General features: G+C 42.6%; 1 protein-coding gene across 1 annotated transcript in view; it reads right to left on the bottom strand.

Annotated features, from left to right (window-relative positions):
* HCRTR2 (hypocretin receptor 2) overlaps positions 1–15835 on the bottom strand; it is a 36657-nt gene extending 20822 nt beyond the window's left edge. The window contains exon 1 of the mRNA XM_061461812.1: positions 15376–15835. Coding sequence (XP_061317796.1) covers positions 15376–15604 — 229 coding nt within the window. The 5' untranslated portion in view covers positions 15605–15835. The remainder of the gene's footprint in view (positions 1–15375) is intronic.
* Positions 15836–16556: the final 721 nt, after the last annotated feature.

Genomic DNA, 16556 nt, shown 5'->3' on the forward strand with positions numbered 1-16556 from the left:
ATACATCTATTGCATCTGCGGAGATCTGTAACAGTTGTCTGGGTAACTGTGATGTAAGGTAAGTAAATAAAGGTAATTTTTGCAGAATTAAGCACTACCATTTTAAGTGTGGTGTATATTTGGTGATGATTTCTATGATCAAAAGCAGCATGTAGCAGACACTTTACAAGATGTACCTTTAAAGCATGTTTTATATCTTTTTCATCTTTTCCGATCTGAAAGGCTTTCAGAAATGAGGCAAGTCATTCCTTTAACATGGTTGCATTAAATTTATAAGCTAACACATATAAAATGCCAAATGAGTCTGAGAAACTAGCCTAAAAATATGTTTTTTATTAACTTTGAAAGTAAAACTCTGAGAGACTGTAGAAATCAATAGCTTTTGAATGTTTTAGATTCAGTCACCAAAAGCTCTTTAAAAACTGATGCAGAAAATTTTCCAGAAACACCACAATAATTCTGGCAAGAAAGCAGTACAACTTACTGTACATCACAGGTTCTTCTCCTGTAAACAATAATTCATCCATCATGCAAATCTGGATGAAGATTCAAAGTCTCCTTAATCTGTTGGGATACAGCACTATGCCTAATTTAGATATATTAAGCAGATCACAGAGCGCTAAAGAATGAAGTTAGAAAGGTCCTGAAGAGATTGTCCAAACCTAAAATGGAATCAGCTAGAGTTAAACTATTTTCTTATTAAACTAGCTAAAGTAGCTGGAAGAAAATACACAGATTTTAAGCCTCTTGAGATCAGACACTTCTTTAGATCCTAAGAAGGATGGTGTGCTTGTGTCTATCTTCCAGCTGCATGAGTTGGTCTAATAAAATATATTATTTCATTCCACAAATCTTGTCTTAAGTCTTTAGACCAACACAACTACAGCAAGACTACCACTAAGCCAGTTGGCAAGTTTACATTTTAAAATCTGTTACATTTAAAGATACCATGCCTTCCTTAAATGTACTGCAGTGTTTAACCATCGTTCCTATTAAAAAAAAAAAACTTAAATAACCAAACACTCTTCTAATGTCTAATCTACTTTTCATTGCTGCTATTTTATATCATTTTATTTCCCTGCACACAGGCAGGAATGATAAAGGGTTTTTCCCTGCAGCAGTGCTTCATACATGTAAAGATTGTTGTTACAACATTCCTCGGTTTTCTTTTCAGACTGTGTAATTTCAGAACTCTTATATTTTATTTCCAGAGGAGGGGCTATATTTACACATCTAGGGATTATTTAGGACCAGGAAAAAGGAAGAGGTTAGTTGGCCTTCAGTTCTGTAAGAGAAGGTGATTTTATCAACTACATTTTTAGGATATAGGTTTCCAAGTTTCATCTAAAACTCCTGTTGTACTACCACAGATGTTCTTTCTATCTTTTAATGTGCTGCAGACATGACACCAGATTCTATAGCTTGCATAAATTTAGTCTTTGCTACATACCTATCATGCTGTTGTAAATGCAAGCAAAATTCCCTCTGCAAAGGTCTTCACTCTTCTTACACTGTTTTTGGAGAAAATCTCCCACATTATCCATTTCTTCCATTTTTTTTTTTTCCTGAACACAGAATTTCATGTTCTATTAGCTGCGGCCTCAGATATCTGACAGGCAAGGCTTATAAATCAAAAGCTTGAAGGAAACATCCATATTAATTGTATTTTCTTCCTATTTGGTTGATTTAAGTTACCTACTGAAGTAATTATTTCTATAGGTTTGCATGATAATTGCAACATAACTATCCAGAGCTTTATCACTGTTACTTGGTGTATCAGTTTACTATAGTCAAAACTTGCAGTCTGATAATGCAGAAGGCAGCACCTAAGAGGGAAGATAACACATTGCTGCCCCTCTGAAATGTTGTTCAGAGTTGGAAATGCAATGCTGGGGGCGGGGGGGAATGCAAACACCATTTCATTTTCGATAATTTTATCACTTAACACTAAAAGTGTAAAGATTTTGACTTTCACTCATAACTCCATTATGTTGAGTGGACATTATGGTCCTGTCTCGTACTTAGGTAAAACTTGGTATTAAGTGGCAGTGTTTTCCTGTATTTTTTATTTCTTTTCTCAATAGGCAAAAGTTAAATAAAATGTTGTTTTAAAAATTCAGAGTTCGGATACTTTGCTCTGGTGCTACGATTTCAAGAGTCCTGCATTCTACCTGATTGAAAACAATTTAGGCATTGTTTTCAACCGAGGGTGTGAGTGTCTAAAATGCAAGGTACAAGCAGGTATATATCCTCTTTTACAAGGCTAATTCTTATTCCTGTGCTGACCTGTCTGGGGAAATCACCTGAACATAAACATTATTTCTGGTAAAACAAATCCATTAAGTTAGTGTATGTGAGGTCAATCTCATCAGCAGCAAACTGCATCGGAAATCAATTCATAGCATTTTGCATGTTGTGTTCACAGCTTTCCACCAGTATGAGCAAATGAAACCTCATGTATACAATGAGTTTGTGTAAAGAAACCTCTGAGAAAAAGTGTTTTAAAAACAAGTCCGTTTCTCCCCCCCCCCCCCCCCCCCGCCCTCGTTGCCCTCTGCTGGTTGCAGTTATTGTTTTCAACCTGCAAACGCAGCATTGGTAATGTTTTTTTCAGTAAAAGGCTAAATTGAGCTCTGAGGACCTGCTATAAGTTATTTGAATAGGACAGTATGGTATGAATGACAGGAAGTCAGTTCACTATATTCCTTTCAGACTTGGTGTCCTTCGGAGCCTACTGCACTAGAATGTTATTCAGGAGTTTTGGACAATAGCTTCAGTGATATATAAGTGGTTTAGCAGATCATCGAGAAACATGTTCTAGCCTGTGTTTAAAACCTATTATAGGTGTGCAAAATGGTATGGCTATGCCACTGAATATATTATAACTAGTATCAGAACAAAAGAACTTTTTATACTGTCCACGCTCACTCCCTTAAATATGCATTTTCATCTCAGGTAGTTTTATATAGAAGTGGAGGCACTCAGCTCCCATATAAACCCTAAAGAAACATGCTACAGAAAGAAAGCTCTGTGGAGTGGGAAATGCCATCTGCCTACCCAGAGCGAAATAGCAGAGCTGTAGCTTTCCATTCAGTTTGGAGAAGAGAAGCAAGAATGGGAAAGGTAGTAAAGATGCTCAACTCATAGTGTAGTTTACCAAAAAGTACTCCAAAACCATAAAATAGGAGATGAGCCCAGAACTAGCCTTCCTAAAACACTTCGGAGACACCACAGAGTTAACAAGATGCCTGCTTAGTTATGGCACAATGTAGGGGCCCAAACTGAGTTCTTCAGACCTCTGCTGAAAATCTATGAAACAGTAAAAATAGCTCTGAATAAAACCTCAATTGAACATTACACGGAAATCTTTAATGCAACCTTTGATGTTTCCAGCTATAAATGAGAGTGAGGATGAAAGTGGGAAAAAAGTTATTATCACAGGCACTGAAGAAAAGAGGACCAGAAATTAAAAGGGGGGGGGGGGGGGGGAATAGGAGAGAAATGTAACTCAGAAACGTGCTCCTACTGTGCATGATCTTCCCAGCTGCTGGAGCTCTAAAGGAACCTAATTGCCTGGCCAGTGTATATTATTATTGTCTGTATTTCTGCTTTTATTTTATAAACCCACTCAAAGTTACAGTTAATAACTGAAAATGAAAACACGCAGGCCAGCTTTCACAACGGGCAGCTATTTTTCTAATGGTCATTGACTAATACGGCTCTCATAATCCTTCATCTCACCGGAGATACTTTCATTTCCTTCCCCCAGAAAGAGCTTTAGGCAAAATGCCTGCTGTTCTTACCTCTGCCACACGGTGTCAGTAAAAGCTCGGAAACTAGCTTGAGTTACCAGGCTGACGGCGTTGGGAAAAATTTGTGGAGGCTTTCCCCAAACGAGAGCAGTTCTGTGATAATGAAGAGTGTTTCAGAACCCATCCTCCAAACATTCAATCTCTCCCACACCCAGAAAGCCTCGCAGGCAAGTCCCAGCAAGGACTAAGCATAAAAAATTCAAACCAAAGTTAAAACTTGAGAGAGAGGCTATTAGGAGTCCATCAAGAAAGCTTCATATACCTCATTATATCCCTGATGAAAAAACAACACTCTATTACAAAGATACGGTGTGACTGGTATTTTTCATGTATACATTTAATCCCTGTTGGTTTAGTGTCTTGAGGCATTTTAATTAGAGGCGGTAACGCCATTTATTCAATTATTCATTGTATCTTAAACTGAATGTGAAAACAATACAAAGACTCCAGCTGGTATAAAATGCAGATGCTTGCCTCATGGAAGATTTATGCTGTCTTGAGCATATTAAACATTGTGCTGCAGTCCTTCTGCTGGTGGACTGCAGGTTCAGCTGTCAATTTGTTTTCTACATGTCAACCCTAAATCATTTCCCTAGCACTCTGGAAGTCTTGACAACTTCTTACTCAATGGGTCATCTTCCAGTGTGACTTCTTGGCCAAAATAGAAACCTAATTTCCATAACAAGCAATACCTGCCATTTCCTTCTATAAATGAAAAACACTACCTCTTATCTCATTTTGGGTGAAAAATAAAACCCAGATGGAAGTAAACAAAGAATGATCGTTTTTCACACTAAGCTTCAATGATTAAATTTTGCTTTGCTAATTCAGTATCACAATTGTTTGACTAAAATATCACAATATGGCCATCCAGCAGTCATTTGGAACTGATGCTGTGATTATAAGCACTGGTCATTAACATCGCCAAATGCATGGGGCAGAAAGCTTCCAAAGAGCTTTACTCCTTTCACAGTATTTTGTAATCAAACAGTGATAAAAAAAAAGTTAAACAGATTTGAGTTAGACAATATGCCCCATCCCTGAAAGTGTTCAAGGCCAGGCTGGATGCAGCTTTAGGCTGCCTGTTCTACTGGAAGGTGTCCCTGCCAATAGTGAGGTGGGAAAGGAAGGATGGGAACCAGATGATCTTGAATGTTCCTTCCAAGCCAAACCACTCTATGATTTCATGATTCTTTATTCTCAACCTCCTAGCCCGATCATTTCCACCTGGCAATAACTGGTTCTCCATATGGCATTCTCCCCCTTGTTCTTTTTTGTTGATGACATTATCTACTGTGAATCATGATCTGGATGGCAGGGTGTCAAGCAACTGACTGAAAGGAAGGCTGAGTAGATAGGTTATTTAACCTTAGGAAAGATAGAGCCCCTGTGGAAACACTGAATCAACACACGCTGCTGGAAGGAAAATGCTGTCACTGAAACTACTTTCATTATGAATGATTTCTGATTAAGGATTCTTCTGCTTTAACTTGAGAGTCTAAAAATTAGGTGTGAAAGACTAAGCTTATTTTACTTATTTTAGGAAGGTTTTCCATGAGTCTTTCAATAACTTTGATGATCTTGATTAAGCTGTAAGAACTACTTTAACTAATTGCAGAGGATATTTAATTAAGGGGTTTTGAAACCAGCAGTGAGAACAAAAAATCTAAAACAAGACGATCTTTTCTGTGAATAGGGAGATGATATCTACTTCCTAAACTGTCCATCTCTTTCCCACTGTTAATCTCTAAACTCACACATTGCTTCATTTCTTACACAACTAATCTCATCTGGATAAAAGGAGTCCAACATAAGAACAAGTTTATGTTGAAAAAAGTAATAGAAAGAATGACACAAAGACACCTTTTATACAATGTTTATTATCAAGCAAAGATTGAAAAAAATCATATAGCTGGTAATACCCAGCAGATAAGAAATATCTGCAGAAATACTTAAACCACAACAACTTGAATATGTGATGTGACAGCTGAAAAGGTGGACAATATTCTGGGCTGCAGACACAAAGGAATCACATAGCCAGCCAGTGAGGTGACAGCTCCTCATCAACAGGACATACTAGATGTGTCAACAGATCTGGAAAAAATCATGGAAGCATGGCAAAAGAAGTAGGTGGCTAGGTCATGCTCCCTGGGTATCACACAAATATATGTATGTATGTGCTGGTTTTGGCTGGGGTAGAGTTAATTTTCTTCATAGTAGCTGGTACGGGGCTGTGGTTTGGATTTGTGCTGGAAACAGTGTTGATAACACAGGGATATTTTAGTTATTTCTGAGCAGTGCTTACACAAAATCAAGGCCTTTTCTGCTTCTCACTGCACCCCAGCAGCTGGGAGGGGGGACAGCCAGGACCACTGACCCTAACTGACCAAAGGGGTATAAACCAAAATATTGTAAACCATGATTTGATCTGCTGAATAACTGTCCCTTCAAGTGTTGAAAAAATGTCTAAGTGTAGGCTCTTAGCGACACGATTTACTGGTGACTTGCAGTCCTTCATGATCCTAAAGGTCATGTTTTCCAGCCTAGCTGATTTTAGGATAACATTGAACATATGAAATCTTAAAGTACTGTGTTTAATATCAGCTTTACTGAAATCTACCAGTGGGAAACCATCTTCCACAAAAGACAAGAGTCTAAATAAATAAAACAGATATACAGCAACAAGTTTGCTTGCAGCAATACATTCTCTGAGATGTTTTCTAGCTACCAAGTGCTCTATTGTACGCAAGCTTTTAAAAGGACTTACAAGAACATGAGTTACTCATGTTCTCCAGCCCACTTATATATTTCATGTACTGCCTTATTATTACAGTGACAGAGAAGAATACAAGATCTAAATTCTGCTTTCTGGAAAATAATCTCTACAGATTAAAATAGAGACTAATAGCACAACCATCTAATTGGCACAGGACTCATTTTCTAACTTGTTCACATTACGTAATTTTAGGCAATTAACAACCTAATGGAAATGGGAATTATTACCAGATGATCAGCTATGCTGTAAAATATGGCTGTCCAAAATGCCAGGTTTCGTCAGCTCTGGATGAAGTGCAAGGTACCATCACACAGTTTTCCTGAGCTAACTGTACTCATTATAGATTGGCTTTAAATTGTCCACCATACGTACACACAAATCATTACCAGTATTAACTAGTAACCCCAGTCATCTTTGCAGAGCTGACTGTACTGAATGACCAGTTATTTCATAATCACATTGATACACTTTTTTTTGTCTATCCATAGTAATAAAAAGCTTACAAAATCCTTACACACGCTTTGTGTAAGGCCCATAAATATAGCTGTCATACTGCACAACACTACAATAAAAAGATTTCACACTCCATTATGATTCAATTTAAACTTGCGTGACTCATTAAAATCAAGGTGTGCTTTTCATCTGAAATGCTTTGCAACTTTGAAATAATGATTCAAAATGCATCTGTCAGTGTATAATGGAATTGCACCAGGAAAAACCTTTCCATGTCCATGACTGTTTCTAATATAGATGAAAGAATGACTTCTTTTTAGGCTACACAAAGAAAAACAATTTGCTATGCTAGTAAAATGCTACAACAGATATCTTGTACAGTAAGCAACTTCTGAATCTATTTCATGAATCCACATTGCCAATATAATATTTCAAAACTGAGCGAAAATCCTTGCAGTCTTACTGCACTGAGAACCAGGAGATAGAACACAGCTCTGCCAGGGCTGAGTGCACCCCCAGGCTCTGCAACCTCTGCCTCCTCCCCAGGGGTTAGCTGTTTGTAGAGGAGACCAGCTCTGGTACAGGGCAGCATGGAAGCTGGGTTCAGGCTGCTGGGAACAGAGCTTTCGGAGAAAGATGTGAGATGCCTCTTTTGCCGGTCACCTCTTTCCCCGGGAGCTGCATTTAAGCTCAGGCTCTCTTAGCTCAGGCAAAGATGACATTGCCAGCATGCATGTGTGTTACTGATTTTGACTGTAATCCTCACCCACTGACTTGACTTTCTGGCTTTACCTCAGACCTGCTTCATCACTATGGATTTGTCTGGCAGTTGCTGGGAGGTGACTGAACCCTGATAAACATCATTAAACCTACCATGCTCTCAGGCACTGTGGGACTGTGTTGGTGAACACATTGCCCTGTCAATCATGCTGCTGTCTTCAGCTCCTGGCTCTGCTTCCCCTAGGGGAACAGTCCATTCTAGCTCTTCTCTGATGGATTCCACTTGTGAGATACGCAGTAAGTAAACCAGCTGCTAACATAAACAAAACAGCAACAAAAAAGATTTCACTTGACATGCAACACAGAACATAAACAATGCTTTACAAATAAAGAAGCATTACAAAGCCTTCAAGTTTTTCTGAAAGATGGTGAGCTAAAGCAGGAAGTGACAACAGCTTTCATTTTATTTGGTAATGCCCCAAAGACATTTCTGGCTGAAGAGTACTTCACTGACCTAAGGGAAAGAAAGATGTGTTAGCCTCTCTTCAGCTCCTGACAGTGAGGGCTTTACTGGTTTTAGTGGCCTTGGAATTGTGCAGTTGCTGAATAGCTCTGCTGAATTGCTTTCCTTCTAGAATCTACGATTCTTTCCAAACATCATTCAAAACATAAGATCAATAAATAGCCAGCATAACCTGCCACCATCAAGGTTGCATCTGTTTTGGGTCTGGATGGCAGAGCTGGTCTTCAGAGATACCACTCCAACAGCTTTGAGAATATATAAAATAAAATGGGATAAATTCTTTAAAGACTTCACATGTTTATCAGGAATACATCTTGAAAGTAAAATGAAACTAAAACAAAACCAGCAACAATAAAGTTTGCTATTTGCTTCCTAGGTAATCTGTCAAATACATGCTGGTGTGTTTTCCCTTGCCACCAACCCCCATGCCATAATGTTCTAGCATTGCAGGGGAATTCTGACAGACTGTTGATAGTTCTTCTGTAGGAGCCGCTCAACACCCAGTCTTTAAGTCAAAGATTATGATACATCAGATAAGAGATTTTTATCAGCAGTGCCATAGACAGAAGAAAGGAAGAAAACTGGATGGCAGAGGAGTCCTAAAGTTTTAGTTTCCATGTAAATGTAGCCTCAGAAGTAAGAACAATAACACTAATTAAAAGTAGTTACAAATTAAACAGAATATGACTCCATATGGAAATGAATCTATTTTTTGTTTCTCTTTCAATACCTTTTAATGGACTTTGACCTCTGAAATCAAGCACTTTTCCACTTGTTCAGATTCCAGTCCTCCTCCTTTATCACCAAATGAATTCACAGGATACTCCTGTCTTTACAATGTTAGAAGACAAGTAGCAAAGTGCTTATTATTTTACTCTGAAAAAAATACTATCCAGGGACATTCTTTTTTTATCCAACTGTAAGGGCAGCCTCCAGGCAGATGCAACAGTCCTTTCTTTTAGAAGAACTCAAATGAAAGTCAACAGAATTTGTATTAACATTCAAGGCATCAAGCATCTCTTGCAGCTCACCTTCCTTCAGTCTTGGGCATTGCCCTTTTTCAGAGTTGGGTTCAATAGGTCTGCACTATTCACACTAGGCAGAATTGCCTTTTGACACAGAATGGTAAAAGAAAGTAGAGCTGTCTCCCCTCTGGACCGTCTGGTCACAAAGCATACAAAGTGGAACTAGTTACACATCTGGATATTGATTCAGAGAAAACTCCAGGAACAAACATGCCAACAAAGTTTCGAGTTGACAAGCTGGTATTCTTTATTGCGGCACCAGGGGACAGGGGGGATAGCTCCTCCAAACATGTATCACCGTATTGCTATACAGCCCATCCTTATATAGTCACTGGGCACACATACATATTCATGAGGCTACACATGAATTACATAATTTCCCAGAAAGTTTTGCGTATAAATTTGCGTATAAAATTTGCATACAAATTTGCATGCAAATACAAAAATTGCATACAAAAATGTGATGGTGGTCTTTGAGGGTCGTTTACTTCTCCCAACAATCTTCATAACTTCTGGCTGTCTTTGAAGCACCAGCTTAATTAATATTACAGACAGAGCAATCATCCTGCCCTTCTACTTATCAGTTAGTTTAACTGCTCCCATCCTAGACATCTGCTAGTCCAGGATACCCCCCAGTAGATGTTTACACCAGCTTAATGGATTCATTAACACCACAGACATAGCAATTATCCTGTCCTTCTACTTATCAGTTAGTTTAACTGTGCCCATGCTGGACATCTGCTAGTCCCAGATACTCCCCATCCCCAGGTCCTATTTTTCTATTCTGCTTTTCTTACACTTTTTTTACTAAGGTCCTAAGGACCTAAAACTATGTCAACTACTTTCAAGCACTTCAGTTATTTTCCATTACAAAGCCATCAAACTTAAGGTTACTTAGAACTGATTACATTTTGGCTTTTGTGCCTCCTTGTCTCAATATAAGAATCTAGAAAGAAAAGGGCATAATTTCAAATCAGCTTCATCTTTTAGTGCTTTACTACATCTCAAAAGGATGTGCATAACTCTTGATAGTGATCCCCATATTATGCAAACACCAATGTACTTTAGTTGATTCTCACATTCTTACATAAATTGAGCTCATACAGTCTGTACCTTGGGTAGACTAAAATGTATAAATATTATCATTTCCTATGTGTGTGTCACTTCTTATCTTTTTAAAAAACAGAAATCCATTCTAGCTATTATTCATCCAAAAGATAAAGGTGACTGTCATGCTCATATTACAAAAGGAAAGCCCTTTCAGTGCCAGATTCCCAAAGTAATCTGGATAAAATTAAATGTAAGAATTTAAAATGTGATTAAATGAACTATGCCTCATCTACAGTAATCAAATAGGATTCATGAAGATCATGGCACCATTTAAAAGAATACATGACTCATCCAATTCTACCAACACATGCATGTATGCCTAGACCTTAGTATTCACTTTTAAAATAACAACAGAGCAGCATTTGAGACAGTTGCCTATTGATGAGCATTGACTATGACTCTGGTGTTAGAACTGTACACAAAACTTTTCTTCTCCAGTCCTCGGAAAATAAGTAAAAATCAAATGAATGCTGTTGAGATCTATGAGTCAGACTATGAACTCTGAGGAAAGAGCCACAGTCAGGTTCTGTACAGATCTCAGCCCAACCAGTAGTTACTGTAAAACAGATAATAAATAATAGAGCTATCCAGAGAAGGGCATTTCTCTGTCAATTAAATATGGTTTCATTCTGAGTTGGAAAGAAAAACAAGTAGCAGCAAATTGTGCAAGTAAAGAACATTTCTGAAATCTCTCACTGACGTCCTACATGGTCTTTTAGCCTTGGAAGCCAGCAGCGCTGAGGACTTTCAAGCTGGGTGCTGGCAGGTTGTGTGTGCTAAGAATCTCAGCTTCTGCCAGCTCTGGGGAGGGCTGCCGAGAGGCCCAGCAGCCCAGCTGGTGGGACACCAGAAGGATGCTTGTTCTGCCCTCAGTCTCTGATTAAACTAAGTGATCTCTGCTGTACATTTTGATTTTGATGAATGCATGTTCCTGGAGGGAAACCATCTCATTAGAAAAGTTCTGACCTATGCAAATGAGTAACTTAAATGATGACCATTTCAATTCTTTACCTGTATAAATGGAGCTAAACGTATGGAGTTGTACAGTACTTATTAATCCCTTGTGGTCTTATTCCAGTTATTAACTGTTGCAACTGGTTAGCGTGGAATGATGATGTCAGTAACCAGAGACCTCCATACACTCTTCTGTAATAATCTAGTTTTTTTATTTTTAAGCGATGTTTTTAATACAATTTTTTTAAATAAAGAAGAAACGGGTATTTACTCTACAGTCAACGTACATTCTCCATTATCCAAGTCTGACATTTTGCACTAGCTCTACAAAGAAGCTGCAAGAGTTTCATTGCTGTGCAGTGGTAAAAATGCTTTTGGTCTTGTTTGCAGATGTCCTGGGTTCAGCAGTAGCAGTCATTTTTCTCCTCCTTGGTAGCTGGTGCAGTGCAGTGTTTTGACTTTCGGCTCGGGAACAGAGCTGATAGAGATGTTTTGGTTTGGCCAAGGACTTCGTGAGCCTCATGCTCTGCCAGGGAGGAGGGGAAGCTGGGAGGAAGCAGAGACAGGACACCTGACCCAAACTGACCAAAGAGCTATTCCATACCACAGCACGTCATGCCCAGGATGTAACTGGGAGTTAGCCGGAAGGGCTGGGAGACTGCAGGGTTGGAGGAGGTATCGGTCAGAGCTTGGTCGGGCTTGGGGGGCGAGTTATCGGTCGGCTGGTGGTGAGGTGTTGTATTCTCTTCCCTTGTTATTTCCTTTATCATTATTATCATTGGTGGTAGCAGTAGTGATTTGTGTTATACCTTAGTTACTAAACTGTTCTTATCTCAACCCGTGGGAGTTGCATTCTTTTCGATTCTCCTCTCCGTCCCTCCGGGAGCAGGGGGAGGGCAAGAAAGGGGGGGAAAGTGAGCGAACAAATTACCTGACTGGGTTTAAACCACGACAGCAGAACAGAAAGTTCTTACCCTCAACACCTATGCTTCTTCTAGTGATAGTGACTGAGGGGGGAAACAGAACAAAGCATACTGCATACTTATCATCTGCTTTTCAGATTCCCTGAATGTTCATGTAAATATGTCCTAAACCATCTTAAAACCTGTTTCTTTTCAGTGGCTTGCACAGAAATCTCTGGTGAGCAGCCAACATGGGCACACAGGAGAATCATTGACAAGAAGCACTCAAATGCAATAATGGAACTTGCATTCAAATGCAGAGGTTTGCTAACAGTTTTCATTTTAGCTGGTTTGTGCTGCAGCGTGGACAGTATGTGTCAACTCTCCTAATTAAACCGAAAGCTAAATAGCAATGCAGACCTTGTTACATGCTACTATAAGAATGATTCTTGCTGTGCAGCTCACTCAAGAGCCCAGCAGATACCAATCAAAGTTCAAGTTTCTGATCCTACCCTTGTCTATTAATTGTCAGAATGCTTCAATCTAGTTTATTACTAATATCTGAGGGATGTGCTGTGTCTTCCACTTGCACAGATGTTATTGCTGGGACACAAGTCTCTTAATCCCGAGTGAATACACAAATCAAAGTAAGAGGCAGAAATGTAATTTTTCAGTACAACATAGGAAAGGGTCTTTCCTGGATGCTTAAGTGCCATTTGAATAGGACATGAACAAAACAGACTTTGCATGCCACACATGTCCAGGAGCACTGGTCAAACATAAGCAGAGGGACACAATCAAGGATATCATTAGTGCTATTAAGGATCATACCATAAGCACTATTAGCCACTAAAATTCACTCTAGAATCACTTCTGCTCTGTTTCAAGAAGGTCCATAACAAAGTCCCAGATTAACCTCGAATACGAATTTTTCAAGCAGGAGAAATTTGCTTCTCAGAGACTGTAACGTGTATTGGCCTATATCAGATTTTCACTAACAGTCAAAAATGCTTTTGGAAAGAGCATTAGACCACATCCATTTCTCTCCTCAAAATCACATGAGCCTGCAATTAGTGTAGTAAGAGCTTTCTTGCATAAAGATGAGACAGTGTTCAGCTAATGAGCACCTGCACCTGCAGACCCCACAAACAACTTGCTGGTAAACAGAAGCAGTTTGGGTGGGTGAGGTCTGTGTAATACACAAAGGCACTTTAAAGAGCAAATAGCTACAGCAAAGCAGTCCGCCAAAAGCAGAGGTGGGTGGACAGCCAAATGTCAGCTTCCCTAACAAGCAAAAAGACAGCACACATAAATGAAAGGAGGAATGGCTTCATATCAGCGCAGTTATTATCCCCGTTTGCAGGAACAGAGAGGAAAGCCTTTCTCCTTGTGGCTTCAGAGGGAGGGTTGAGGGGGAGAAGTGTATACAGGGTGAGAGCTCCTACAGCTTAAGAATTGACCTTGAATCTTTAATGGCAAGAGGGCAGCTTGTTTACAGAATGGCGGAGCTGGGGCCAAACAGGTAAACACAGGTAGTTCTCCTAAACCCGTCTTTGCTGAAGAGCAGAACGAAGGGCACTTTTCTCCCTAGCTTAAAGCACAGACTCTTTGCGAGAGCTATCATCTTTACATTGCCTGTCAAGAGGGCTGCTGAGCAATCTACCGAGCAAACATGCTCAAGGTTCTGAATAGCTGTAATGTAACCTCTTTGGCTGAAAACTCATTGTTTTTGCCAACGTGCATACTGGATGTTTACAAGCAGTTCGTGCAACATTCCAGGAAAATAAACAAATAAATAGCATCATCAGTCCGTTGGAATAACAACCAGCCTGGCACAATGTCGCCTACGGCTGCAGTCTTAACGCGCGGCTTGCCTCGGGAAGCCGAGAGCCGGCAGATGACGGCCCTGGCACGCATGAATCCTTCTGAAAAACATGAATGGAAGACCCGTATGGCGGGGTGGGCGCGGCAGAGCGCCACTTCGTTCATGGCAACGGCACTGATGGAAATGGAACATGCAAATAGCCGTGACTCCCGCTACGTGCGTTCTCACGGCGTAACCGGCTGCAGGCGGCCTCACCGCACTTCTGCTCATTCAGAAAGGCGGAACTGCTAAAGAGCAAACGCCTTCCCCAGCAAACCGCAGGGGCACGGCTGCAGAAAGGAGCGCCGGTTGGTGCGGGCACGGGGCAGCACAGGAGGGGACTGTGCGCACGCATGTCCTCCCCACGCCAGTGCCGGGCGGGAGGAGGCGGGGGCCGACACAAGCGCCTTTCCCGACGGGCCGGCCACAATCCCGGCGTGGGCCGCAGTCACGCTTCGCTCGGGAAGGAGTACACCGCCCTCCGCTGTGCCTGCTCCCGCTTCGCACCGGCGCTGCCCTGGTCTCTCCGCCACACTCAGCCGCCGCGCACCCCCCTCCCACCGCCTCCTTCCCGGATGAATGGAAGCGCGGAGGAGGCGGGTTCCCGGCACCGCCTCTCTCTCTTCTCTCAATGAGAGCCCGGCAGGGCACCGCCCCGTTCCCCCCATCGCCATCCCCGCTCCGCTTCTTCAGCCCGCCGGGTGCCGAGTGGAGCAACCGCTGGTTCCCCGCACGGGGCGGCCACTGTCCCGCTCCCGTTGCTCTTTGCCGCGCCCCCGATCTCTGTCCTTTAGAAAAAACCCGCGTTCCCCCTGCTCCGCCGAGCGGGCAGGGGCTGTGAGGAAGCAGCAGCTGAGAGGCGGAGCCGCCGGCCGCGACGGGCAGGCCGGGACGAGTGAGGGGCGTTCAGCACCCCGGCCCGGCGGACAGGGAGCCGGCCGGCAGCCCCGAGCTTCCCCCAGCGCGTCTCTCCGGCGGGCTTCGCCGGCGGCTCTCTGCCGCCCCCACTCCCGAAGCGAGCGGCTGCCTCCGCAGCTCCTTGCAGGCGCAGGGGGAAGCGGTTTTCACGGCGTCCCGCCTCAAAGGCCCCTTCCGTGCAGTCTTAACTTTCCCCCGCGGCTGGCGGCACCCGCGTTTCCAGCGGGGGAAGGGAAACCCACCCCCTGTTTCCTGCAAAACCGTGCAAACTGCACCTCGGCAACGGAGAACGGGAAGTTTGGGGGGAGCGCGACTCACCCAGGACATTCCCGACGAGTGCCACGATGAAGACGACGATGTAGCCGGCTATCAGTGCCCATTCGTACTCCTTGGGATGCAAATACTCCTTCCAGAGGTACCTCAGGAACTCCTCATCGTCGTAGTCGGAGGAAGGGGTTAAAAGAGCCTCCCGCGTCTCGTTTAGCTCCGATCTGGTGGTCCAATTCCTACACGGAGGGGAGCCATCCTCAGGCTGAATCCCGGACATACCTGATGGTTGGTCCGGTGACTGGGAAGAAAACCCAAACCACAACAAACCAAACAAATGCTCTCAGAGCATCCGAGCTTTCTCCCGCCAGTCCATCGAGACTTGTGCTTGCCAGTGCGAAAAGCGGGGTGTGGGGAGAAAAATGACGCGGGAACTTACGGGAGCCAATGCGAGAACAGACTGGGGATCCGCGTCGGTCCCCAACCATCCCTGACCAGCCTTTTTCCCGGTCGGGTAGGGGGAGCAGCCTCCGTGCACGCGAAGGCTGCTCCCCCTACCTGACTAGGGAAAAGTCTGACCAGGGTGGGTTGCATGCTTAGGGCGCCAAACTGCACCTGCCTCCGATGGAAAAGTCACGTCCGTTTCGAACAACTCTGATTTTCGTTCCTCAAAACATGCTCATGCTCCCCCCACCCCGCATTTCTGCACACACGGCCCCTACCCATCCCTGCTTCTCTCCCCTCGACCCCACTCCCGGCTCATACATCCCTATTCCGACTCTGGTTCCCCGTGGTTTCCCACCTTCTCTTGCACAGGCACTTTAGACCTTTTTACACTATATATTCAAGTATAGATTTGTAGATCAAAGGCAGGGAGAGGCTGATGTGAAAGGAAGTACAGAGTGAAAGCCGTTAAAAACCCTTGGCTAATAGGGCTGTCTCCTTTCTGTGCCCCTTTGGAAGCTGAACTGGGTATAGGGCTAAACCAGAGGAATTAACCCCTGTGGGGAAATCTCTAAGGGCGCTGAACAGGCAAGCATGGGGTTCATTGGATTTGAAGATAGTGAGAGCCCACTGTAGGCTTGAGTCTAGCATGCAGACTCCCTGCTCCGAGGTTGTTTCAAATGCTCAACTCAGGATCTCAACACAGCAACTGCCCCGTAGCTATTCTGAATTGAGCTGAGCTGGCAGAAAGCAGTCCGAGAGCCCAGGAGTGCTAGTTAAACAGTGTA

The sequence above is a fragment of the Pezoporus flaviventris genome, unplaced genomic scaffold (assembly GCF_033815535.1).
Source record: "Pezoporus flaviventris isolate CSIRO_AGI_PZ_B2104156 unplaced genomic scaffold, CSIRO_AGI_Pfla_v1 ptg000031l, whole genome shotgun sequence".
NCBI classification, from domain to species: domain Eukaryota; kingdom Metazoa; phylum Chordata; class Aves; order Psittaciformes; family Psittacidae; genus Pezoporus; species Pezoporus flaviventris.